General features: G+C 45.3%; 2 protein-coding genes across 2 annotated transcripts in view; both read left to right on the top strand.

The window, feature by feature from the left end:
• Window positions 1–27,925, top strand: part of LOC143956815 (uncharacterized) — a 155,518-nt gene that overhangs the window by 29,929 nt on the left and 97,664 nt on the right. The gene's annotated exons all lie outside the window — the stretch shown is intronic.
• Window positions 1–27,925, top strand: part of LOC143956819 (uncharacterized) — a 105,819-nt gene that overhangs the window by 29,922 nt on the left and 47,972 nt on the right. Inside the window, exon 2 of the mRNA XM_077466994.1 lies at window positions 18,473–20,637. Within this exon, the coding sequence (XP_077323120.1) occupies window positions 18,704–20,637 (1,934 nt within the window). The 5' untranslated portion in view covers window positions 18,473–18,703. The remainder of the gene's footprint in view (window positions 1–18,472; window positions 20,638–27,925) is intronic.

Below are 27,925 nucleotides of genomic sequence, written 5' to 3'. Positions count from 1 at the left end.
TTTCTAACCTGAGACATCGTACATAATGTTTCCTGGCTGTTACTACAATGTTACTGAGCATTCAGATAGATATACTACGGTTCATCTCTCCAATAAGTAGGGAAAAGGGGAAGGGAAGGGAAAGAAAAAAAAAGAAAAAGGAAAATAGAAACAGACTGAAGAGCTAGAGGAAAAAATCTGCTGCAGCAGTTGTCTTTATCAATTCAAGATGTTGTTCCTCTGCGTTACGTAGTGCTGCCCAACCTGGTAGTCTTATTGTAAACTTCCAATGTAGTAATCTACCAGCTATTACCAGCCTGTTGCTTCTATCGAACCATTCAAAAAAACCATTCAAGAAAAAATAAACACGGGAAAATACTGAGCAGCAGATAAACTTATCAGTCCCATACGTTATTCCTCTGCATTTCCTGACATTGTCCCACCTGGTGACCTTAATGAACATCCGCAGGTTAATAGTCTACTTATGTTCAACTCAATAATTTCCAACTTTTATCCTTTATGGGATTTCTTGCTTATTACTGTTCACTTAACAGTTATTTCAATATAGGTCATATACAGATAGATGAAAAATACCAGGCTACTGCCCAACTTATCTGTTCCAAATGTTGTTCCTCAGTATATCCTGATGCTGTCCTCCTGAGTAAACGCATATAACGCATATAACGCATATGACCGTCCACATTGCCCTTGACTATCTGCTTTAAAAATAGGGAGTTTTACATACAATTTTATTATACATGCTGTTCCTACTTCTTGCTGCTGAATTGACCATCACTCAATTAAATGAGTTTTATGCAGCAGATGGAAAAAAAAAAACATGGAAAACTGCGTCTGGGTTATCTGTTACAGATGCTGTTTGCACAGTATATCATTAGTTCCCTATTTTTTGGCAGCCGGGAGATTTACCAGACAGTAGTAGTCTTCATACAGTTCCCCTCTGCTACCATACTGTTCATCATCATTCAGTTGTATATGTTATGTGCAGACAGACTCCTGAGAGAGAAAAAAGAAACCAAGTGTAGAAGGGAAGGAATATCCACAGCAATATCGATCAGCATTACAGCATTATAGTCAGCTGAGAGTTTCCAGATGGAATCTGATATTTCCTGCCATTTGCTGCTTATTTGATCAGTTACATACAGACATATGTTTCCTGTGCACACAGAATGTATCACACCGGGCTACAGCCATCAAACTTATCTGTTTGTTCAGGAGTTGCGCATCTCGTTTTCCGGTGTTTCTCTCCTTCCTTCCCTTCTTCACAGCTCTAAATTTAGACTCCGCGCTTCTCGGCGTTCCTCCAGGGGACCCGTGGGGGGGGGGGGAGCAGGGGACGGGAGTTTATCGTTTATCGTGTCCTGGCCGGCGGGCAGGTGCCGGAGCAGGCTCGTGCGTCGGCGGGCTCATTCTACGGTGTGTCGGAACTTCCCGGAGCCTCTCACCCTCCGACCATCTCCTGTCTCTTCCTCCACACGCCCTCTCCGGCCAGCCTCTTCAAACCCCTCCCTCCGCAGTGAACGTCCTACGTCATGACCAGCTCCTGCACTCTTGTAGCTCTTTTTACTAGCGGAGGAGGCCGGCATTCTTCTTTGTCGCCGTGGCCTCTTCTTCCGACTTCGGGGGTCTTGTCCCCCTCTTCGGTTCTTCTGTCGCCGCCGCCTTCCGTTCTTCTTCTTCTTCTTCTTCTCCTGGAGATGTTGACTCGACCAGACTAAGTACGTCGGACAGACGGCTACGTGTGTACGCGGCTTTAGAAATCCTGAAGGCAGTGATTGGATTTCGGGGTGCCGTACGTGGCTAGACTCCCAAAAAGTCCCACATATGTGGTGTTCCCGTACTCAGGAGAAGCAGCAGAATATATTTTGGGGTGCAATTCCACATATAACTATGGCATGTGTGAGCAATATATCATTTAGTGACAACTTTTTGTAAACTTTTTTTTTTTTTTTGTGTCATTATTCAATCACCTGTGACAAAAAAAAAATATTCAATGGGCTCAACATGCCCCTCAGCAATTTCCTTGGGGTGTCTACTTTCCAAAATGTGGTAATTTGGGGGGGGGGGGGGGTTGTACTGCCCTGCCATTTTAGCACCTCAAGAAATGAGATAGGCAGTCATAAATTAAAAGCTGTGTAAATTCCAGAAAATGTACTCTAGTTTGTAGACGCTATAACTTTTGCGCAAACCAATAAATATACGCTTATTGACATTTTTTTTACTAAAGACATGTTGCTGAATACATTTTGCCCTAAATGTATGACTAAAATTTAGTTTATTCGATTTTTCTTATAACAAAAAGTAGAAAATATATTTTTTTCTCAAAATTTTCGGTCTTTTTCCATTTATATCGCAAAAAATAAAAATCGCAGAGACAATCAAATACCATCAAAAGAAAGCTCTATTTGTGGGAAGAAAAGGATGAAAATTTTGTTTGGGTACAACATTGCATGACCGCGCAATTACCAGTTAAAGCAGTGCAGTGCAAAATTGTAAAAGGACCTCTGGTCCTTAGGCTGAAAATTGGTCCGGGGCTAAAGTGGTTAAAATCAGTGCTCCCGCCAAAACGGCCATTTTTAAAACTTTTTTTTTCATTGACCCATGTCCCCTGGGGCAGGAGCCAGGTCCCCAAACCCTTTTTAGGACAGTATCTTGCATATTAGCCGTTAAAATTAGCATTTTTAATTTCGAACGTTCGAGTCCCATAGACTTCAATGGGGTTCTAAAGTTCGTACGAATTTGGGGTCCGTTTGAAAGTTCTGGTGCGAACCGAACCGGGGGGGTGTTCGGCTCATCCCTAATGTGTATATATATATATATATATATATATATATATATATATATCTCCAGATCCAGAGTCTAATCTTGGGAGGGGCACTGCTATAAAATATGTTTTTTTGGGGGCAATTTATCAGGGAAATGGCTGGTATTGGCGCTTCAATCATTACGGCACCATGGCTGTTATGGTGTCAGGATGATTGAAGCGCATTATTTCTATTAATACATTGTAATATAAAATTAAATGGTTCATCTCACCATAATGCAGAATCAGTGGGACCCCTGAGGGTGCCATGTCGCCTGCCACCAAATGCGGATTGTCACTTGCCACGTCACTTGTCACCAAATGCGGATTGTTACTTGCCACATCACCTGCCACACATTGTGGATTGTCACTTGCCACGTCACCTGCCACACATTGTGGATTGTCACTTGCCACGTCACCTGCCACACATTGCAGATTGCCACGTAGCCTGCCACACATTGCGGATTGTCGCTTGCCACGTCACCTGCCAAACATTGTGGATTGACACTTGCCACGTCGCCTGCCACACATTGCGGATTGTCACTTGTCACATCGCCTGCCACCAGATGCGGATTGCCATGTAGCCTGCCACACATTGCGGATTGTCACTTGTCACATCGCCTGCCACCAGATGCGGATTGCCATGTAGCCTGCCACACATTGTGGATTGTCACTTGCCACGTCACCTGCCACACATTGCGGATTGTCACTTGCCACGTCGCCTTCCACACATTGCGGATTGCCACTTGCCACGTCACCTGCCACACATTGCGGATTGTCACTTGCCACATAGCCTGCCACACATTGCAGATTGTCACTTGCCACGTCGCCTTCCACACATTGCGGATTGCCATTTGCCATGTCACCTGCCACACATTGCGGATTGTCACTTGCCACGTAGCCTGCCACACATTGCAGATTGTCACTTGCCACGTCGCCTGCCACACATTGCAGATTACCACTTGCCACGTAGTCTGCCACACATTGCGGACTGTCACTTGCCACGTAGCCTGCCACCAGATGCGGATTGCCACGTAGCCTGCCACACTTTGCTGATTGTCACTTGCCACGTCACCTGCCACACATTGCTGATTGTCACTTGCCACGTAGCCTGCCACACATTGCAGATTGTCACTTGCCACGTCGCCTGCCACACATTGCAGATTACCACTTGCCACGTAGTCTGCCACACATTGCGGACTGTCACTTGCCACGTAGCCTGCCACCAGATGCGGATTGCCACGTAGCCTGCCACACATTGCTGATTGTCACTTGCCACGTCACCTGCCACACATTGCTGATTGTCACTTGCCACGTAGCCTGCCACACATTGCGGATTGTCACTTGCCACGTTGCCTTCCACACATTGCAGATTGCCACTTGCCACGTCACCTGCCACACATTGCGGGTTGTCACTTGCCACGTAGCCTGCCACCAGATGCGGATTGCCACGTAGCCTGCCACACATTGTGGATTGTCACTTGCCACATCACGTGCCACACATTGCTGATTGTCACTTGCCACGTAGCCTGCCACACATTGCGGATTGTCACTTGCCACGTCGCCTTCCACACATTGCGGATTGCCACTTGCCACATCACCTGCCACACATTGCAGATTGTCACTTGCCACGTAGCCTGCCACACATTGCGGATTGCCACTTGCCACGTCACCTGCCACACATTGCAGATTGTCACTTGCCACGTAGCCTGTCACACATTGCAGATTGTCACTTGCCACGTCGCCTGCCACACATTGCGGATTGCCACTTGCCACATAGTCTGCCACACATTGCGTATTGTCACTTGCCATGTAGCCTGCCACACATTGCGGATTGTCACTTGCCACGTAGCCTGCCACACATTGCGGATTGTCACTTGCCCAGTCCCCTTCCACACATTGCAGATTGCCACTTGCCATGTAGTCTGCCACACATTGCGGATTGTCACTTGCCACGTCACCTGCCACACATTGCAGATTGTCACTTGTCACGTCACCTGCCACACATTGCAGATTGCCACGTAGCCTGCCACACATTGCGCATTGTCACCTACTGTGTCACTTTTCTGCTAAGGTGTTCTTTTGTTGAGTCCAGAGTGAAGATAGGAAACAGAGAGATGATGTAATCTCTCTGCACACAGCTTCCTGCACAGTGAGGGCGGAACTGGAGGGATGCAGGGCAGTGAGAGATGATGTCATCTCCCTGCTCCCCTGCCTGCTGGCTTCCTGATTGGTCGGCAGCCCTCCTAAGGCACCCAGCTGGCCCCCCTCACCCGTCCACTCAGCACAATCACCCACGGAACCGGCCGTGGAACCGGCCATGCTGGCACCCGCAGAACCGGCCGCGCTGGTACCCGCGGAACCGGCCGCGATTGCACCCGTGGAACCGGCCGCGCTGTCATCAGCTGCCGGTATTCTCAGAGGGGGCAATTGCCCCGTTACCCCCCCTGGATCCGCGCCTGGTTGTACATGTATAATATACTTTCTTTCAAATATAGAAAGTATATTTGAAGTGCACTGGTCACTGCTGTGCTGCTGAGTGCTGACCGATTCTGCAGCTGTCTTTTATCAGTGTAGGGACAGCTTGGTGTTTGGAGCAGGGACAGTCTGCAAATCACTAGCTACTAGGTCCACAAAGGTCCTTTTAAGGACTGGTATAGGTGTACAGTATATAGGGTTGTACACGTACAATATACTTTCTTTCAAATATAGAAAGCATATTATAGTGCACTGCATGCAGTGCTGCTGACCAATTCTGCAGCTGTCGTTTCTCAGTGTAGGGAGGGACAGTTTGGTTTTTGGAGCAGGGACAGTCTGCAATTCACTAGCTACTAGCTAGCTACTTTTAGGTCCACAAATGTCCTTTTAAGGACTGGTATAGGTGTACTATTTGGTGTGCAGTATATAGGGGTGTAATACACATATAAAATACTTGTACATATAGAAAGCATAGTATAGTGCATTTCCACTGTGCAGCATTGTGACTGCTGAGCGGTTCTGCAGCGATACTACAAAGAGTGACAAACGCAATTGGAAAAAAGTATTATAACTGGTGTGATAGACCAGTGGCCCCCAAAATGACCGATTGAAGCGAAGTGTTATATACCTTCTTCCACATACATACTGCACTTCTTTAGAGACTTTGTCACAGGGTCATTTAAAAAAAAATGACAGGCAGAGGAAGAGGCAGGCCCTTCCGCAGGGGTGGTAGGGGTAGGGCAGGAGCAACAGACTTGAGCCAAAGTGGCAAATTGCAGAAGGTGCGTTTGATTATGTCAAAGGACGCACCAGACTTGGTTGAGTGGCTCACTCAGCCTTACTCTTCTGCACCCTCCTCATCCTCTCGATCTGCACCCTCTTCTTCACTCTCTGCTGTGTGCACCCCCAAAGACACTACCACCAACACCACATCCCCACCATATACCTTCCGCTTGAGTCACAGGAATTATTTTCCGATCCATCACAAGACATTGCCGATGCGCAGCCACTCTTGGCATTGGATCAGGAAGAGGAGGTAGCAACAACCACCACTCAGCAGTCTGACGACAGTACCCAGATCAGCCCAAGGAGGAGGTTGGTCCCCGGTGTTGCTGCCTACTCCGAGATCTCTACTTATAGCGGTGGGGAAGGTGACGTTGATGATGACGTGTCTAGTGATGTCACGTGGGTGCCCACAAGAGAGGAAGAGGAGGGGAGTTCAGAGGGAGATATGGACCAGCAGATAGGGAGGAGAAGCAGGCGGAACTTACATTGCACAGGAGGGACAAAGCAGACTGCTAATGTATCAGGAGCGAGGCATCAACCATTTACGGTCACATCTGGCACTCCCAGGACGCCAACACATGGCTCCGCAGTGTGGGCTTTTTTTAACGTGTCCGCTGCTGACAATAGTGTTGCCATCTGCAATCTTTGCAATCAACGCATTAGTCGCGGTAAGCCCAACACTCACCTAGGGATGACCGCCTTAAGAAGGCACATGAGCAGCCATCACCGAGCCCAGTGGGAGCAACAGAACACACAAAGCCACAATCCAGGCTCTCACCGTCCAGCCTCATCTTCTACTTCTCCTTCTCCTCTCTCTTCACAATTGTCCTCCACTCCACCTTCCATCATGCTGTCCTCCGTGGGCCAAATATTCGAGCGTTAAAAAATGATGACGCCGGATAACCCTCTTGCCCAATGGTTGACGGCTGGCTTGTCAGAACTGATAGCCCGCCAATTACTGCCTTATAAACTGGTGGACTTGGAGGCCTTTCAAAAATGTGTGGCCATTGGAACACCACAATAGAAGGTCCCAGGAAGGATGTATTTCTTACAGAAGGGCATCCCAGAGCTATATGGCCATGTTCAGCGGCAAGTGAATGTATCTCTGGCACACAGTGTCAGTGCCAAGATACCACAGACACGTGGTCTAGCAAACACGGGCAGGGAAGGTATATAACTTTTACTGCCCACTGGGTGAACCTTCTGACAGCCGCCAAGCATGTAACCCGGGGCACCCGTGTATATTTGGTTTTACCACCATGGATTGCATGCAGGCCTGGCTTTTCTTCTCCTCTTCCTACTCCATCCTCCTCCCTCTCCTCCTCGGCTGACTCCTCCTTTTCCGCTGTTAGCGCCTCTTCCGCTGCGCCGCCCAAGCTCCCCAGAACCTATTCGACATGCCAGGTGAGACGTTGACATGCTGTGCTGCGTCTTTTGTGCCTGGAAACCAAGAGCCACTTGGTTGTGCAGCAATTCGTTGTCAAATACCTGGGGTCCAGGACATCTTGCGGCAGGCAAGGCAAATCGTGGCCCATTTCAGAAGATCTTACACAGCCATGGCTCGCCTTGCTGACATTCAGCGGTGACACAATCTGCCGGTCAGACGTCTTATTTGCGATTGCCCGACGTGATGGAACTCAACCTTCTATATGCTTGATAGGCTGCTCCAGCAGAAATGTGCAGTTAACGACTACTTGTACGAAATCTGCAGCAGAACAGGTTCTGGGGAGCTGGGGTTTTTTTTCACCGCGCCAGTGGCTGCTCATGCGCGACACATGCAGACTTCTGCAGTCATTTGATGAGATCACCAAACTGGTCAATCGCAGCCATGGCACCATCAGTGACATTGTACCTTATGCCTTCTTTATGGAGCGTGCATTGCGTCGTGTCATTGATCAAGCTGTGGAGGAGCAGGAGCAGGAAGATGAGGAAGTCACAATGCTGGATGAATTCCCGGGGGCTACTCTATCTGAGACAAGTCAACAACAGGAGTCTGAAGAGGAGTCAGAGGAGGTTGGGCTCGGAGCAGATGAGGAGGAGCAAGAAGAGCATGCTTTAAACCTTTCTGGGACCCCTGTTGTTGTGCGTGGATGGGGAGAGGAGAATGGAGAGGGCGACATTATCCTGGATGATGAGCAGGAGCCAGGCCACCACACCGCTTCCAGTTTAGTGCAAATGGGGGCCTTCATGCTCCAGTGTTTTAACAGGGAACCCCGTATAAAAAGCATAAGGGTCAAGGACCAGTACTGGGTGTCAACGTACTTAGACCCCGGTACAAACACAAAATGGCGGAAATGTTACCACCGTCACAGAGGGCTGTCAGAATGGAGTACTTATAGGCCTTGCTTCGAGAAATGCTGTATTCTGCTTTTGCGTGAGCTGGCAGAGGAGCAATTCCCACTCCCATAGAAAGAGTTGCGGTTACCAATCCAACAGCGCCTGCAAGAAGAGGCCGGTTTGAAGATGTGTTGGTGACTTCTGATATGAGGTCATTCTTTCAGCCGACCCATCGACAGGTGTCATCCAGATTCAGCATCAGGGAACGCCTAGACTGACAGGTGTCCGACTACATCGGGTTAACGGCCGATGTGGACGCACTGAGAAGTGATGAACCCCTGGACTACTGCGTGGGCAGGCTTGACCTCTGGCCAGAGCTTGCCCAATTTGCAATGGAACTGTTGGCTTGCCCCTCGTCCAGTGTCCTGTCCGAAAGGACGTTCAGCGCAGCAGGGGGGATCGTGACCGATAAGCGCACTCGCCTAGCTCACGACAGTGTTGACTACCTCCCATTTATAAAAATGAATGAGGCATGGATCTCAGAGGAATTCAACATATGTGCCCAGTAGACCATGTATATGCATCACTCTATAAACAATTTATATAATCTAACACACAGACATTTTTTCTACCTTTGGCTCACTTCCTTGTACAAAAAAAGAACACCGTACTATATGCCCGTACCCTCCTGTTTGAAGAGGTTGAGCGGTGTCATATTTTTAGGTCCCGCAGTGAGTTGCTGGTATCAGTGCTGGTGTCTGTGCTCTCTATATTGGTGCTGGTGTCAGTGCTCTCTATCTCGGTGCTGGTGTAGGTGCTCTCTCTCGGTGCTGGTGTCAGTGCTCTCTATCTCGGTTCTGGTGTCAGTGATCTCTAACACGGTGCTGGTGTCAGTGCTCTCTCTCACAGTGCTGGTGTCAATGCTCTCTATCTCGGTGCTGGTGTGTTCTCAGTGCTCTCTATCATGGTGCTGGTGTCAGTTCTCTCACGGTGTTGGTGTCAGTGCTCTCACGGTGCTGGTGTCGGCGCTCTCTATCTCGGTGCTGGGGTCAGTGTTCGCTATCACGGTGCTGGTATCAGTGCTCTCTATCTCGGTGCTGGTGTCAGTGCTCTCTAGATCGGTGCTGGTGTGGTCTCAGTGCTCTGTATCACGGTGCTTGAGTCAGTGCTCTCTATCACGGTGCTGGTGTCAGTGCTCTCTATCACGGTGCTGGTGTCACTGCTCTCTATCTCGGTGCTGGTGTCAGTGCTCTCTATCTCGGTGCTGGTGTCAGTGCTCTCTATCTCGGTGCTGGTGTCACTGCTCTCTATCTCGGTGCTGGTGTCAGTGCTATCTATCTCGGTGCTGGTGTGGTCTCAGTGCTCTCTATCACGGTGCTGGTTTCAGACAGTGAGGGAGATAGCAGCGGAGAAGCCAATCAGCAGGCAGTGCCAGCACCATGGCTGAGGATCAGCACTGGACTGGCACCTCCGAACCACCACAGTGGATCCCTGCATAGGTGGGGGTAAGGGCCGGGCAGAGGGAGGGGCTCAAGCACAGGTTGGCACACTGGGAATGAATGAATGAATGAATGAATGAAATACTTATATAGCGCACAATGCGAACTGAATCGCCTCTAGGCGCTGTGGCGAGCTTTGATCATCTGCTAAAAGAGGAAGGTCTTGAGTTTTTTCCTAAAAGCCAGGTGATTTTCTTGCAGGCGGATATTGATTGGTAGAGCATTCCATAGCAGAGGCCCTTGGACAGCAAATCTCCGATCACCCTTGGATTTATACCGGGCTTTGGGCACGAGGAGGAGGTTTTTGTTGGCTGATGGAAGACTGCGGTTTGGTGTGTAATGATTTATTTTCTCCATTAGGTATTGCGGAGCTTCTCTATGCACGCATTTGTGGGTGAGGCAAAGGGTCTTGAACGTGATGCGATTTTTTACGGTTAGCCAATGTAAGCTCCTCAGTGAAGGAGAGATGGATTCCCAGGTTTTTTTCCTGTTATCAGCCTTGCCGCCGTGTTTTGGATCAGTTGTAATCGCGCAAGTTGATATTGTGGTAATCCTATGTAAAGCGAGTTTGCGTAGTCCAGTCCTGAATTAATGATTGTTCCAACTACCACTGCTTTGTCATTCTTTGGGATAAAAGGGATGAGTCTGCGAAGCATGCGCAGTAGATGGTGAAGATCGACTGACTACAGATCCTATTTGCGCATCCATTGACATTTGTGCGTCTAAAATAACCCCGAGACTCTTGGCTTTGGTCTTTGGGGAGATAGTCTGCCCAAAGACGGTTGGTGGAGACCAGGAGGTTTTGGTTGCGGGCTTATGATTTGGGTGTAAGATAAGAAGCTCTGTCTTTGATTGGTTCAGCTGGAGGGAGTTGGTGGTCATCCAGTCCTCTATTGATTTGAGGCAGTTTTCAAGTTGTTGTTGGTGATCTTTTTTTCCATTGATCCGGAAATAAAGTTGTGTGTCATCAGCGTAAGAGTGGAAGCAGAGATCTGAGCATCTGATGATTTGAAGGAGTGGGCGAATGTAAATGTTGAAGAGAACGGGTGACAACGGAGAGCCTTGAGGGACTCCGCAGGTGACTGCCCGAGTTTCGGAGAGGAAGTTTCCTAGTTTCACTGTCTGTGACCGATTTCCTAGGAAGGACGCGAACCATTGGAGATCTATGTCTTGGACTCCGGCTACTTCTGTGAGGCGGACGAGTAGAGTATTGTGATCTACTGTATCAAACGCTGCACTTAGGTCTAGCAGTACGAGGAGACACGGCTCTCCGTCATCTGCTGCTTCGAGGGAGTCATCCCAAATCTTGAGGAGAGCTGTTTCTGTTCCATGACCCGGGCGGAAGCCTGATTGCAGCGGGTCCAGGAGTTTGTGAGTATCCAGGTGAAGTTGTAGCCGATGTACTACAGCTTTCTCCATGATCTTAGAAATGGTGTTGAGGCTTGTAATCGGCCTACGGTTGTTTGGATCCTGAGGGTCCAGGTTTGGTTTCTTGAGTAGAGGTTTGACAATGCCTTGTTTGAGGATGCTGGGAACAATCCCTTCGTGGAATGATCGGTTTATGAGGTGGGTTATGGTTGGAGCCACGATGTCGGAGCATTCTTTCAGTAGTTTTGTGGGGATGATGTCAATAGGTGAGGTACTGTCACGCAGTTTATTAATGATGTTTTTTGCGGTGTCTACGGTAATTGGGGATAGTGAAAATTTTGGCGGTTGCGGTATATTGGTGCGGACATCCTCTTTATGTATTTGCTGGCTGAGGTTGGATGTTTTCCTCTGACAAATTGTTTCCCTGATGGTTTTGACTTTATCGATGAAAAAATCCGACAGTTTGTCACAGTAATCCTGGGATTCGCTTTCTAGGGGTTCTAGGCACACCGGATTCATTGATTGATTAACCAGTTTAAACAGTTCCCGTGGTTGGTTTGCGGCCGTTGAGATTGTATATGAGAAGTGGTCCTTTTTGGCTTTGAAGATTGCTTTCCGATAATTCTCTGTCAGACCTTTGTAGTTAAATAGGTTTTCCTCGGTGGGATTTCTTCTCCATGTTCTTTCCGCTCTTCTGCGTTCTTGCTTTAGTACGGAGAGGGAGCTATTAAACCATCCAGCATTTTTCTTCCTGATGAGAGCCCTGCGTTTTGGTGCTACCGAGTCTGCTGATTGCAGTAATGCCTTGTTCAGGGAGTTGAGTGTTTCCTCCGTAGAGTGGTTTAAGGTTATTGTAGATATTTTTTGGACAGAGTGGTTTTGAAGGCTTCAGAGTACAGTTTTTTATGCGATCTGGTCCAGTGCGTTGTTACAGGTTTCCGTTTTGCGTTGGTGATGTTGGTAGCGATTTTGAATTTGATGGCGTGGTGATCCGTCCATGGCAGAGTTATGTTGTCGAGTATGTTGACGTCGATGTTCTGTTTGAAAATGAGGTCCAGGGTGTGTCCTGACCCATGCGTGGGAGTCTTTATCAGTTGCTGTAGACCCAGTTCTTCTAGTTGATTGATGCAGGCAGTCGCGATGGGGTCTTTAGGCTCGTTTGCCCAAAGGTTGAAATCTCCGAGTGCCAGGAAATGTTTGAATTTTAGGGTGTGCATTGCAAAGGATTCCGTGAGGGGTGAAAGAAGATTGGACTTTGGTCCCGGTGGTCTGTAGCACAGTAGAATATGAGTGGTGTCATGGGGTGTTGGTTGAAAATGTAGCGTCAGGGTTTCCATAAAAGACACTGGGTTCTGAGATGATGGTTTAGTGAGATCAAGGTGACCTTTAAAGATCACTGCTAGGCCTCCTCCTTTTTTCCCTATCCGGTGTTTGGTTATGATCCTGTAGTTTTCCGGCACCAATTCGGTGAGGATGGTGTTGCAGTCAGAGGTTAACCAGCTTTCGGTGATGAAGAGGCAGTCTACATTGTTCTCGATGATGAAGTCGTGTACTTCCAGTCTATGTTTGACTGCAGACCTGGCGTTAATCAAGGCGCAATCTAATTGTAGTGGTCGAGTAGATGTCTTCCTGTGGTTGGGAGCTGCTTGTCGTCCGGTTTTTAATAGTTGTTCTCTTTGAAGTATTTTTTGTATGGAAGATGGCAATGTGGTGTTGATGTTCCTTAGTCTGTGCAGAACTTCAGCTGAGTATTTGAAGTAGCACATGGTTTGTGGATGCTGTTGATGGTACTATGGGCCTAAGATGATGATCCTGATCAGGGTATTGATCCTGAGGTGGGGCTAGGTATCAGACTTGCCGCCGTGCTTGAGGCTATTAGCGCGCAAGTTGATCAGGGGATGCCTATATGGATGCGGAAGGAGTTGTTGTATTCGGTTGCTGGCTGTTCCAGCTGCCTTTACTTAAGGTTGAGGTCTCCGCTTAGAAAAGAAGTCTGGCTGTGATCTGGAATAGTCGTCCTAGGATAGCGTAAAAAATGGAAAGGAGGTCGGAGGTAGGGGTATGCTAACCTATGGTTGTTCCAGAGGAAGGCGAAAAACCCCCTGACAGTAGCAGCCAAATGCACCAGTGGGGCAAAAATTCCTTCCTGACCCCCGTAGGCGGTCGGACGGAGTCCCTTGAACAATCACTGGGGGGGGGGGGGAGTGGAGGTGCGAGCTTACCTGGCTGCGGTTGTCCCCTTTAAACACTCTGGTTCCGGTGAATCTGGCTTGCTGTCAGCCTGACGTTTCTGTAAAGCTGTCTGGTTGCCCCTTGCAGTGGGATCTTTAAAATGGAGGGGAGGATGGAGGTTAGAGACTCCTGTCTTAACTCCTGTTTTCAACTCCTGGTTGTTAACTCTCCACTTTAGTTCAAAAAATCCACTTGTGTTCAGAAAATCCACATGCAAGCCACAATCAGGGAGCAAGCTCAAGGGGGAGTTTGTATAACTACCTTTATAGACCTGTGAACAATTAACCCCTCCCCTAATTTGGCACACTGGCACAGGACTGTGCTGCCCTGACTGTGGCACTGATCATCTCCTGCACCCCCTTCATAGCCTGCCCTGACCTTGCCTCTCCTCCATGGCCTTCATGCGCTCCTGAATTGGCAAAATTTCACAGATAAAAAAAGAATGCTTGTCGTTGTCGATCCCAGATTCACTTAATACTTCTGTTATGTCAGTGTCCATGTTGTGGGACTGTGTGTACAGCTAGTAAGTATTTTGTGGCTGAAAATATGACCTAGAGGTTTTTAAGGTTCGCCTGCCATTAAAGTCAATGGGGTCCTCCGCAAACTTTTGCCCGCGTTCGCGGTTCACGTTCCCAAAACATTCCATTGGAAGTTCGTCCATCACTATACTTAAACTCCTGAGGAAGCTCAGATGAGCAAAACATGTTCAGTTGTATACTCTGACTGGTATCTTTTGTCTCAATCAACTGTTTTGTCTTGTATAAATTTTGATGTGGATAATTTTAATATGTGTTTTCTACTTTGCAGCTCATTGTAATTAAATACAATTTTTTTTTTTATGGATATTTTTTTAAATATCTATCTACCTTGTTTCCAACAATTAAAACAAAAAAGTGTGGCGCTTAGGTGGCAACAAACCACATGAACCAGTAAGGCACTAATTCAAGCAAAGAAAATTACATACACTTCAAAAAAAAGAAAATATGTGTAAATTCCGTTGTATATTAAGAGATCTTACTCCCAGGTGGAAGAGTGCATGAACCTCATGCACACAAAAGATTAAGGTAAATAAAATTAATTTAACATATATAGTCCATCAAGTGAACGTCTAACAGTCCTTGAAATGTGTAATATCAATCACAATTCCAAACTTGAGGTGACGTGAAAAAAGGTGAAATTCAACTTCTGATGTGTAGAATAATACCACCACCACCGTGATAAAGAAGGGAAGAGGAGGCTTACCAAATGACGTGGACTCAGAGGAAGGCTTACGCCTCTCGAATCATATGGGCCTGTAGGTTAGCAAACCAGATAATCATACATCTAGTATGTAATCTCCCGCAAGTCTTCAGGTCATGAAATCATCCGTAGCGATCCTCCTATAGTGCTCATCCCACGAAAATAGGGGGCTCAGGTATCAAAGACCATGGAAGTAGAAAACTAGCATAGCGTGATACAGTTTTAACATCCAATTTATTAAAAAATAATAATAAAATTACACTCACATTTGGTTCAATCGTAATAACATAGTCAGAAAGTAGCGATGTCTGTAAGGGGGTCCACCCGACGCGTTTCAACTAAACAGCCGTCCTCTAGGGTGTGGACCCCCCCAAACAGCATCGCTTATAAATACAAAATGACCCCAAAATAACCAATGACCCCGGAAGCACTTGGCACTTCCGGTCACATGTTCCGGAAGTGTATATATTAAAAACTCCTCCATGTATATTTATTATCCTTACATATAGCATCATCCCCATCAGAGATGCCCGCCAAATATCCAAAATATAAGCGAGACTGTGAATATTTGGATATGAAAGATTTTCCACATCTTGGGCATAAATTAGCATCCGTCCTGTGTCATAACCAAGCCTCGTTCTGATCACGAGGCCTGGCCATCCAAACAGCAGCATGCAGCATAGTCAAGCCTCGCTCTGATTATGAGGCCAGGCCTCATATCAGCATCCATCCTGTGTCGTAACCAAGCCTCATTCTGATCACGAGGCCTGGCCATCCAAACAACAGTATGCAGCGTATTCAAGCCTCGTTCTGAAAACCAAGCCTCGCCCTGATTATGAGGCCAGGCCTCATATTAGCATCCATCCTGTGTCGTAACCAAGCCTCGTTCTGATCACGAGGCCTGGCCATCCAAACAACAGCATGCAGCATATTCAAGCCTCATTCTGAAAACCAAGCCCTGCTCTCAGAACGTTTAGCCAGCAAACACTTCCCAGGACCAAGCCTCGCTCTCAGAACGAGGCCCAACCCACAGACTGGCTGCAACAATCATTATCTAGCCGCATACTGACCGCTTGTGTGTATATGAACCCGCCCCACATAACCTCCCCATAGGGGGCGTCAAGCAATTCCATAGCAACAGGGCGATGCCATACATATCACATACAGCTTCTGCCGGAGTCATGGTCTTAAGGGGGGGCATCAATATAAACTTTACACATATTTAGTAGATATACAAAGTATATATATATATACAGATATTCACATGAACATATTCACCATAAGGGGAAAAAAAAAAAAAGGAGGAGAAAAGGGGAGATAAAACATTTACTCCACCTCAATAGGGGTCATTAATTTCTCCAAAAAACCACGCTACTAAAACAAATTAAAACAATTGGCCACCAATCAAATAGTATTCCCACCAATTACCATTTGTAGTGAGTACATCATGCAATCACTACAAATTAAATAGTTCGACTGAATAACAATCGATTTTAATGCAAATGTAGATCAATCAGGGGAGGGCCAATGAATAACTAAAAAGATATTATAAAAAAAATTAAAAAGTTGTTATTTTGTCCTTATGCTTGATTAATAAATGCATTTATGTCTAGCTCCACGTTCATTCCAAAAGGATGATAAGTCTGTAGCTCATAGATCCAGAATGTTTCAAGTCTTGAAACACCCCTGGTGTTAGCTCCGCCCCTCCATGGTGCAATATATATGTCTATGACCAGATACTGAGTTCCCATAGGATTTCGAGCATGGTGTTGTCGATAGTGACGCGGAACAGTATGTTTCAGGCTCCCAAGTTTTATTAAGTTAATGTGTTCAGACACACGAGTGGTGAATGATCTTATAGTTCTACCTACATACTGTTTGCCACAAGGACAAGTCAGTAGATACACTACGTTTATTGTGGCACAGGTGCAGAACTGTTTGATCTTATAAGTGCGGCCCGTTACGGTAGATTTAAATTCCTTAGTGCTGCCGCGTCCACTGCTATTATGATGACAAACCGTACACCTTTTGCATGGATAGTAACCTGTCCAATTGTGAAAGAACATGGGTTTTACAGGGGGGTTGATGATAGAGGGGGCAATCTTACTTTTCAATGCAGGTAAACCCCGGTAGACCACCTTGGGTCTTTCCGGTATAAGAGGTCCAAGGACTTTATCGTTCCTTAGGATGCTCCAATGTCTTTCAAAAATATTCTTAATTTGTTTGTGCTGTGTAGAGAACCGTGTTAGGAAGGACCATTTATAGTGGCCATCATCCTCCCTACGAGGCCTCTCCCCCAGCAAAGAAGTTCGATCAATATCCAAAACCTTCTGCAATTCTCTATCGATATCAACCCCACTATAGCCCCTATCCAAGAATCTAGACTTCAAGACATCAGCCTGTATTTTAAACGTGTTGATATCAGTACAATTCCTGCGAAGTCGCAGGAATTGACTCTTAGGAACAGAGTTCAGCCATGTTCTGTGGTGGCAACTATCCACAGGTATAAACCCGTTTCTATCTGTGGGTTTAAAATGTGTGCTCATCACGAACTGATGTCCTGAAATTTCTATTCCCAAGTCTAAAAAATTAATCCTAGACATACTAGATTCATAGGATAGGACTATCCCTCTATCATTCCCATTAAGGACAGAAAAAAATTCTTTTAATGCTTCAGATGTACCTGCCCATAGGAGGAGGACGTCATCAATGTATCTGGCCCACATAATTTCTTTTTTTTGAAGTGTATGTAATTTTCTTTGCTTGAATTAGTGCCTTACTGGTTCATATGGTTTGTTGCCACCTAAGCGCCACACTTTTTTGTTTTAATTTTTGTATGTTACTGTGTAGTCTTCAGTAGTGTTGGCAGCTTGGTAGAACACATCTTTTCACAGCGCAGTATTTTTTTACACCTTTATACCTTGTTTCCAACACCTTTAAAGTCCCGGGGTTTGTCCACCCCACTGTCCTTTTTTTTATTCTTTATATATTCAGGGATGTGGTTTTAAGTTTTTGTTTCTGCCCTCATTTGAAATCTTGACACGTTTTGTGGATTGTCTCCACTCATCAGGAGCAGCTATGCACTGGGAGTACCTATAATGGATAGTAGATTCATTATCAGTGGTAATTAATTAGAACAGGAAAGAGAGGGAGCAAAAAACCTATGTTCTGCGTCCGCTTCAAGCTTTTATATTTAGTACTTCATATTCCCATCGCACACGTTCCTGAATGCGCTCTCGGATTTTGGTGCTGTAGGAACAACCAGCTGGATACTGGTTCAAGTCACGGTGAAGATATTTTGAGCCTTATTGATTGATTCATCCTACCCTAGTGTTGTGTTTCATATAAAGTCCCATTACCCCTTCCTTTTCAAGGAATCATCTAGTCACACCGAGGGGAACTCGTCTCATTCAGTGCAAGAAGCCTATCTCATAAAAAAACAAACAGTAGCTTCACCAAATACCCACATTACCAATTCACAGGTCTGAAAAAAACATGACTCTGATGTATCATACATTTTACTCAACGCAGCAAAATTCTTCATAGGACCAAAAAATGAGATCCTCCTGCAGAAGATTGTAATAAGCGGTCCATTATACCAGACAACAGACATAGTAGAAGTTATATAATACCCTCTGAAAATATTTAAAAATGTACATTTCTTAAAAGATTAATGAATTTACAATTTAATATTTAATAATGAAAATGACCAAAGAGGAAAAAGCTTCAGTGTAGCCATATTTTATAGATTTCTGGCTTTTAATGTTATCTATTGTTTTCTATCTCCTTTTAGGTGGCGTGATTAACCAAGTTTTTGGTCAAGGTGGTCTTCATGAGCACAGCTGAGTCGCCTTGGTGATGAGCCATATCGGTGTTCTGACTAAAAGCTTTTACTAGAGATTACTGGAGGATTCACACAGGAGAAAAGCCAGATCAGTATTAGAAATGTCATAAATGTTTTGGCTCCTCTTCAACATTCATCCAGATTTTCAGTGTTCTTGAAGTGACAAAAGCCTTTAGAATAATGTCAGATCATATCAGATACAGGATGGTTGGCACTGTAAAGAGGCCATTTGCATGTTCTTATTGCAAAAAAACTTTTGCAGGAGAGAAAAATGTTAATCAACACGAGCAAATCCACAAAAGAGAGAAGTCATTTCAATGCTCTGAATGCAGCAAAGTTTTTCCATGGAAAGTAAAACTTATAAAACACCAGATGACTCACACCGAAGAGAAGCCACATCAATGTTCTGAGTGTGACAAAGCTTTTAGAGTGAAGGGGCTTCTTACCATACACCAGATGATTCACACTGGAGAGAAGCCATTTCAATGTTCTGAATGTGAAAAAGCATTTTCATTAAAGTCATACCTTATCACCCACCGGAGGACTCACACTGGAGAGAAGCCATTTCAATGTTCTGAATGTGAAAAAGCATTTTCATCTAAGTCATACCTTATCACCCACCAGAGGACTCACACTGGAGAGAAGCCATATCAGTGTTCTGAGTGTAGCAAAGCTTTTACATCAAAGTCATATCTTATCACACACCAGAGGATTCACACTGGAGAGAAGCCATATCAGTGTTCTAAATGTGACAAAGCTTTTACATCAAAGTCATATCTTATTATCCACCAGATGAATCACACTGGAGAGAAGCCATATCAGTGTTCTGAATGTGACAAAGCTTTTACATCAAAGTCATATCTTATTATCCACCAGATGAATCACACTGGAGAGAGGCCATATCAGTGTTCTGAATGTGGCAAAGCTTTTACAGTGAAGGCCAATCTTATCATCCACCAGATGACTCACACTGGAGAGAAGTCATATGAATGTTCTGAATGTGACAAAGCTTTTAAAACCAAAAGCGAGCTTGTTCTGCATCAGAGGTTTCACACTGGAGAGAAGCCATATCAGTGTTCTAAATGTGACACAACGTATGCATCAAAGTCACAGCTTATCAGCCACCGTATGATTCACACTGAAGAGAAGCCATATCAATGTTCTGAGTGTGACAAAACTTTTAAAACCAAAAGAAAGCGTGTTGTGCATCAGAGGGTTCACACTGGGGAGAAGCCGTATCAGTGTTCTGAATGTGACAAAGCATTTGCATCAAAGTCAAATCTTATTATCCACCAGATGACTCACACTGGAGAGAAGCCCTATCAATGTTCTGAATGTGACAAAGCATTTGCATCAAAGTCATATCTTATTATCCACCAGATGACTCACACTGGAGAGAAGCCGTATAAGTGTTCTGAATGTGATAAAACTTTTGCATCAAAGTCAGTTCTTATCAGCCACCAGATGATTCACACTGAAGAGAAGCCATATCAATGTTCTGAGTGTGACAAAACTTTTAAAACCAAAAGAAAGTGTGTTGTGCATCAGAGGGTTCACACTGGGGAGAAGCCGTATCAGTGTTCTGAATGTGACAAAGCATTTGCATCAAAGTCATATTTTATTATCCACCAGATGACTCACACTGGAGAGAAGCCGTATAAGTGTTCTGAATGTGATAAAACTTTTGCATCAAAGTCATATCTTATTATCCACCAGATGACTCACACTGGAGAGAAGCCGTATAAGTGTTCTGAATGTGACAAAGCATTTGCATCAAAGTCATATCTTATTATCCACCAGATGACTCACACTGGAGAGAAGCCGTATAAGTGTTCTGAATGTTATAAAACTTTTGCATCAAAGTCATATCTTATTATCCACCAGATGACTCACACTGGAGAGAAGCCGTATAAGTGTTCTGAATGTGATAAAACTTTTGCATCAAAGTCAGTTCTTATCAGCCACCAGATGATTCACACTGAAGAGAAGCCATATGAATGTTCTGAGTGTGACAAAGCCTTTAAAACCAAAAGAGATCTTGTTGTGCATCAGAGGACTCACACTGGAGAGAAGCCATATCAGTGTTCTGAATGTGACAAAGCTTTTACATGGAGGTCAAATCTTATTAGACACCAGAAGATTCATCACCAATAACTGAAATGTGTTTCTCATCTTTTGCTTGTTTATTGAGCTTTACCTGAACATACAGAAACAAACAGAAGGCACGTCTAAATTCAGAAACACCAATACTTTAATAACCAAATGATTAAAAACACTAGCTTGAAAGTATAAAAGGACTCATCAATATTTATAAGGAGTCCAATCTGCAGCAGGATCCAAAATGTCTCAACCGTCCAGCAGAAGGAGACTGCAGGAAGAGGAACCAGGAAGCGACAGCCACACTGGAGAACCAGCATGGAACGATGGACCTGGGTGTGACATCAGCAGAAGTGCGCTCACAACCAGCACTCTCTAACTGACATGGATTTCTAAATGTTTCCTTCATTTAAAGATCTAATAAAAATTCATATGGAGCTAATACAGTCACCAAACTGCTTCACTACCAGAGACTGGGTAGTGGCCAAACAGCATTCTGCCAAGCCTCTGCAACCTTGTTCAGAGAAACCCTTCCAGGTTCTGCATATATTGCTACATCAGCCAAAATTGAGGGCTCAAAGGTAGCCCACCTGGTCTATGCCTCCCATTACACGTCCCACCTCCCCTTTTATAATGCAACTTCCCTCACTGATGACAACGCTCCAGGAACATTTTTGGCTGCTATCCCAACCAATAAGGAGTCACTGTTTGGTGAGAAAGCCTCTCCCTACGCCGGTTTACTCCTTCCATGCTTGCTGTTTGCTGTTGTTTTTTGCGATATATTTGACAGAGCCACTTAGGCCCGGCTAACTACTTGTGTTCCATTTTGTTCATCCACATGTCTAGGCATGCCATCGGGGGTTGTCCTTATTGTCTTGTTTTCTCTGTCAAGCTATTTCTCCTCCCCATAGACTAATCATACAATACAACTGCAACATGTCTGGACTTAAAAAAGAAAATGCAAAGTGTGTGGCCATTTTCCTATGACTTATTGTGGGGGGTTGGAATTCCTCTAAAGGCCCATACACACGATCGGACTTTTTGACAACAAACATGCAAATTAGCTGTTTTAAGGCAACATCTTTTTCAGTTTTCACAAACTTTTTCGGTTTTCATCGGAAAAAAGTTTTCTCTGCAAACAGACAAACTTGGCGGCAACAAAAGTCCGATGGAGCAAAGTTCAATCGTGTGTGTACAGAAAACCATTGGACTTAAGTCCAAAGTACAAACACGCATGCTCAGAACCAATGCAAATGATCGGATAACAATATTATTATTATTATTATTTATATACAGGTTTTATATAGCGCTAACAGTTTAGAAGTATAACAATAGTATAGTAGAAGTATAGTATAGTATAGTAGAACAATATAGAAGTTGACCAAAGGGTGGCATTAACCACGTGATGGTATAGTAGAACAATATAAAAGTTGACCAAAGGGTGGCGTTAACCATGTGATTTGGTGCAAGTTGGCTGAAAAAGTCCTGCTGTGTGTATGCAGTACAAGTTCACGCCCAACGCCCTTTGAACAGAAATCCATGGGAAAGTTTGAAGTCTGATCGTGTGTATGAGGCTGTATTGTGGTTATTTTTAATGACTCTTGAGTGGACAGATCTCTTTTCCTGAAAAGAGTACACCTTGTCCCTGGAAAATAGCAGGACTTCCCAGTAGATCCCTTATTTTCCCACATCAATATGTATATACTGTATATAAGGCAAGCTGTTCAGCAAAACTGGTAGTTGGAGGGGTTGGGACATAGCATATAACACTGCTGAAAACTGTCACTTTTTATACATATGGTTTGAAAGAAAGTGAGTAGGTAGTAGAAACTCTACATACACTACACTTCCCAGTAAAATACATACTACTCTAGTATTCTACTATACTCACAGGGGCGTTTCTTAATGAATAGCAAAGTCTTTGTGCAATATGTGAATCAGTATCCCTTCTCCTAAAGGGTGTGTAGCGGAGATATGTACGTCTTCATCCAAGGCCGCATTTGCAACGTAGTTTCAGGAGTAGAAATTGAAGAATCCTTCGTTCGTTCAATACTTGAACAATAGATGTTTTATTGTTCAGGAAGATAAGCAAAGACAAGATTGACATCTGGTAACATATGGCATGGTGTTGGCTTCAAAGGTGGAACTTCTGGTGTTACTTTTTCCAAAGTGTAGAGTTCCTTCTCTTCCCACGATCTACCCTCTCTCTCATAATCCTACTCCATTCTTATACTGTTTCCTGATGTTATGTCAGCATATCCTAATAACACCCATATTTGCATATATACCTAATATGGTTCAGTCTAAAGATAAGTAGCATAACTCCACCCATTGTCCTGACATAGTAACTCAAAAATAGAAGTACCTACTAGAGCTGCCACGACGAGTCGACGTAATCGATTACGTCGACTACAAAAATTTGTTGACGTGCATGCAGTGCTCCGTATCTCCCGCTGTCCTCCGTGCTGCCGCCCCCCTCTCTTCTCCCCCTCCGTGCCGCCGTCCCCCTCTACATGCCGCCATCCCTAGGGGTGCAATGGATCGTCACCGATCCGTGATCCGAACGGGTCATCCCGCTCGGATCGGCACATGCCGCAATCTGCGGAGCGCTCCGCGGTCTCAGCCTTAGGAGAGACCGCGGCTTCGGCCTAGCTCCGAAGCGGCGGCCATCTTTCTACACCCAGGCGTTTACAATGTGATCGCTCCGATGGAGCGATTACTTGTAAACAAACCGGCGTCGTGACATGACGCTGGTTTCTCTCTCCCCTCTCTGTACTGATCTGTGCACTGGAGGGGAGAGGTCGGATGGAAGCAGCCATCCCTCCATACCCAGTCAATACTCTGCCAGCCAATACTCTGCCAGCCAATACAATACTCTGCAATACAATACAATACAATACTCTGCCAGCCAATACAATTCAATACTCTCCCAGCCAATACAATACAATACTCTGCAATACAATACTCTCAAGGTTATCCAAAGGATTAATTAGCTAATCAAAAAAAAAACACTAGATTTATAAAAAAACAATTAAAAAAATAATCGGATAGTCGTTGACTAATCGAAAAAATAATCGATAGATTAGTCGACAGACAAATTAATCGTTAGTTGCAGCTCTAGTACCTACTCAGCAAAACCACTCCTCTCTGTACTCTCTGTTGTTCTGTGACCTTCAGAGACCATCACTTATTACCGTACATATAACTTACATATATTTTCAGAAACTTTTATCACTTAAAATATTAATTAACTCAAAAACTTCTAACATGGTTTAAACCATTTTTCCTAAAAGAAAAACAAAACTGTTGCTGTAATTGCTTTAGGCCTCGCTCACCCCGTGGGGCAGAGTTGTCAGTCTTTCTGAACGCGTTCTGCAAGGTCTCAAAGAAAACAATGGTTCTCCATGTGCCCTCTTCACACCACAATGTGCAGATCTTTTCAGTGCAGGAATCTGCAACATGTACGCAGTTTTCTGCGTGGAAGAAAAACTGACGCAACATCAACATTGTGGTGTGAACAGGGCACATATAAAGACGCTCATGAAAATGGATGTCAACATGCATAAAAATTCACAGAAACACGCATGAAAACTGATGTCAACTTGTATCTGTGCAAGTGAAATCTGCTTGGATTTTCCATCAGTTTTTATGCATGTATGGTGTGAACAAGCCCTGAAAGTGTTATGCCGTGTACATACAATCAAACTATCCGGCGGACAATTCACCTGTGTGTGGGCTCCTGCTGACTTTTTATTCCCAAAAGTCCGGAGGACTTAGAAAGAAGCCTTGACTCAAAATTGTCTGCCGGACTCGGCAGTCCGGCAGACAATCCGTCCATCTGTGTGCTAGTCCGCCGGACTTTTGAAATGAACGGAGTTGCCCACACACGGAGAAAAGTCAGTTAATTTTGAACGTGACTCCAGGTAGATGGGACTAGCGAAGGAAGTCAATGTCGCCGCCTCCATTGGCGAGATTGACACCTCGCTGGCTCCGTCGCCTGGTATGGATTTAAAGGGGAACCCTATGCCAAAAAAACAGCGTGGGGGCCCCCCAAAGTCCATACCAGACCCTTATCCGAGCACGCAGCCTGGTCGGTCAGGAAAGGGGGTGGGGATGAGGGGGTGCCCCCCCACCCCAAAGCACCTTGTCACCAAGTTGATGAGGTAAGGGCCTCTTCCCAGCAAACCTGGCCATTGGTTGTCAGGGTCTGCTGGCGGGGTACTTATCGGAATCTGGGAGCCTCCTTTAATAAGGGGGCCCCCAGATCCCGGCCCCCCACCCTATGTGAATGAGTATGGGGTACGATGTACACCTACCCATTCATCTGGGGGGAAAAAAGTGTAAATAAAAAACACACAACACAGGTTTTTAAAGTATTTTATTAGTCAGCTCCGGGGGTCTTCTCGCCAGGCTCCTCCGCTATCTTCTGCTATTTTACTAGCGGAGGAGCCCGGCTTTCAACTTCATCGCCGCCACCGTCCAGGGGTCTTCTTCTCGACTTCGGGGGTCTTCTTCCGACTTCGGGGGGGTACCAAATCTACTGACAGGAGTGACAGGTAATGGGAGGAGTCAGAGTTACAAATTGAATTTGTTTTTAATTTGTTTTCTTTAACCACTTTAAGACTGGGCCTCTTTTTTTAGATGTGTTGTTTACAAGTTAAAAACATTTTTTTTGCTAGAAAATTACTTAGAACCCCAAACTTTATACATTTTTTTTTCTAACAGCCTAGAGAATAAAATGGTGGTCGTTGTAATATTTTCTGTCACACAGTATTTGCGCAGCGGTCTTACATGCGCACTTTTTTTTTTTTTTAAAAGCACTTTTTTTTAATAAAAAAATAAGACAACAGTAATGTTAGCCCAATTTTTTTTATATTGCGAAAGATAATGTTACACCAAGTAAATTGATACCCACCATGTCACACTTCAAAATTGCGCCCGCTCGTGGAATGGCGACAAACCTTTACCCTTAAAAATCTCCATAGGCGACATTAAAAAAATTCTACCGGTTGCATGTTTTGCATTAAAGAGGAAGTCTAGGGCTAGAATTATTGCTCTCGCTCTACCGAGTATGGCAATACCTCACATGTGTGGTTTGAACATATTTTCATATGCAGGCGCTACTCACGTATGCATTTGCTTCTGCACACAAGCTCGGCGGGGACATATTATTTATTTTACCTTTTTATTTTTACACTGTTTAAAAAATACATATATGTAGCGGGGTCTCTTTAAGGACTATAAAACTACTGTTCCCAGAACGCCGCTGGTTCCCAGGATGTTTGGAGTTATGCCCCAGAGACTCATGGGGGACGGCATATAAGGAGGGGGAGAGGCCTAGTTCGCTCTTTTTGGACACCCCCCCCCTCTCCTAGCAAGAGGAGGTCTGTGCTGAACTGCTGGAGGCACAAGACCTGAAGCCTGGGCCTTGTGCTCTTTTCCAAAGAGCCCTCTGCCAGCCTAGCTGCACCTGAGAGACATTTTCTCATCCTTGCTGCAGTACACCAGAAGGATTGAAGATTCGGAGGTCGGTGGATTCCTGTTCCTAGATGAATCGGCAGAGGAAACGGACTTGGACTTGTCCGGGTGGTGAGAGCTGTTTAAAGACAGATGCTTTATCTTTATTATTCGTTTGGATTACAAAGTTGTTCTTCAAGTGCACCACCGAAAGATTGCTAGCGAATATTGTTTCACTGGACTTCCTTCTAGATCAGTCAGGCCTGACTGCATAGGTAGACAGTGCTGGGTGTTAGTTTACCCATGCGGAGAAGTAGCTGAAAAAGGGCAGCGCTAGAGTTGCATAGCAATACTTTATTATGCTGATTACTCTGTTTATCTTTATTACTGGTTACTGAAGGGACCTGCTTATGTGTTGCAAACCAAATGTTCGATTCATGTTATTCCTTTTATAAAACAACAAGTAAAGTCAGTTATATACTTTCAAAGATTGTCTATGAGCTTGAGTTATCCACCCACGCACACACATATTTAGAGTATAAGCGATTTAAAGCAGGATTCCACTGCCGTTTTTTTTTTTTTTTTTTACCTGTGTCACTGTTGGGCGATTCCTACCGGGTCTTTGCAGCCACGATCGGCGTCTTTTTAACCCCCGGCGTGACGATTTCATTGCTAAGGAAAACTTTTAAAAAAGCAGTCCGGCGGTTTCCATTTTCACTGTGGGCGTTTGAAGCCCACAGGCATTTACTTCCTGGATGCGATGACACTGAGCTCCCAGCATCCACTGCTTCATCTCGCACATGCTCATTGAGTGTCCTCTTTGTTTTCCTTCCTTTTGTCTCCTGTGCTATAGTGGTAATGGCTGATAGAGCTGCCTGCCCACTTTCAAAATGGCAATTTCGGCTTGACTGTGTCCCCCATGGATTCCTGGGAAATAGCTAAAAAAGTTCCCAGGGACCATTGCGAAGCCGATAAACACGCCTACTCCCACGGGAGGAGAGCCCAGAAGTCGGCATAAACATTAAAAATAAAAGGTAAATACTGCATATTATTTTATTTCAATGGTCATAACTGCATCTATGTTCCAAAGCCATTTGAATAAGACGAACTTGCAATTTTCTGTACAAAACCACTTTAATGTGTATTGCTAGATACTAACTGTGCCAGAGTGGGTAGAGCAGATTGCCGGGGGGGTTGGCGGAGCTGTGCTCAGGGCCCAAACCAAACTTGCGGCCCTCTTAAGTGAGGGTATCGCTATACGTGGGGGCTCGTAAATCCGGGATTTCTGAGACAGCGGTGAACACGCCAGAGGTACCGGCATGGACCCACAGGGAGTCAGAGCGTGGTGTGAAGCGGCTAAGGCCGACCCAAGTCAGTCAGTGGTCATTAGCCTCCCAGGGGAGAAATGGTCGACTGAGACCGTAGAGGAGTTAATGAAGTCAGTGTCCCCAGACCATGAACCCTGGGTGATGGAGATAAAATCAGACCCAGACATCTCATATCAGTACGCGCTAGTGGAATACTGGGATGGGATGCCGGAGGCTTGCAAGCACAACTGTGTATGGACACAAGACAACAGATCCTATAGGTTGGCGCACGCAACAAAGGAGGTGCCATCGCCAACGGGATCACCGCAGGCTGCGGCCCATACCTCACCCGAGAGTCTCAGATCAGCACCGGCCACCCTTAGCGCAGAACTGTGTGCTGTCCTGTGGGAGATTGTGGCCCAGTGCAAGAAGGATCCCACAGACTACCCGATGTCGGGGTACAGAAAACTCCGGATGTTTTCAGGGAGGAAACCTGTACCTTCGGAAGAAGAGGGATTTGAAGAGTGGTTAGATAGCGCAA

Source organism: Lithobates pipiens, unplaced genomic scaffold, assembly GCF_037356315.1.
Source record: "Lithobates pipiens isolate NorthernLeopardFrog02 unplaced genomic scaffold, aLitPip1_a1.2 Scaffold_41, whole genome shotgun sequence".
NCBI lineage: Eukaryota > Metazoa > Chordata > Amphibia > Anura > Ranidae > Lithobates > Lithobates pipiens.
The sequence above is the reverse complement of the archived record's forward strand: the minus strand, read 5'-3'. Positions and strand labels throughout refer to the sequence as shown.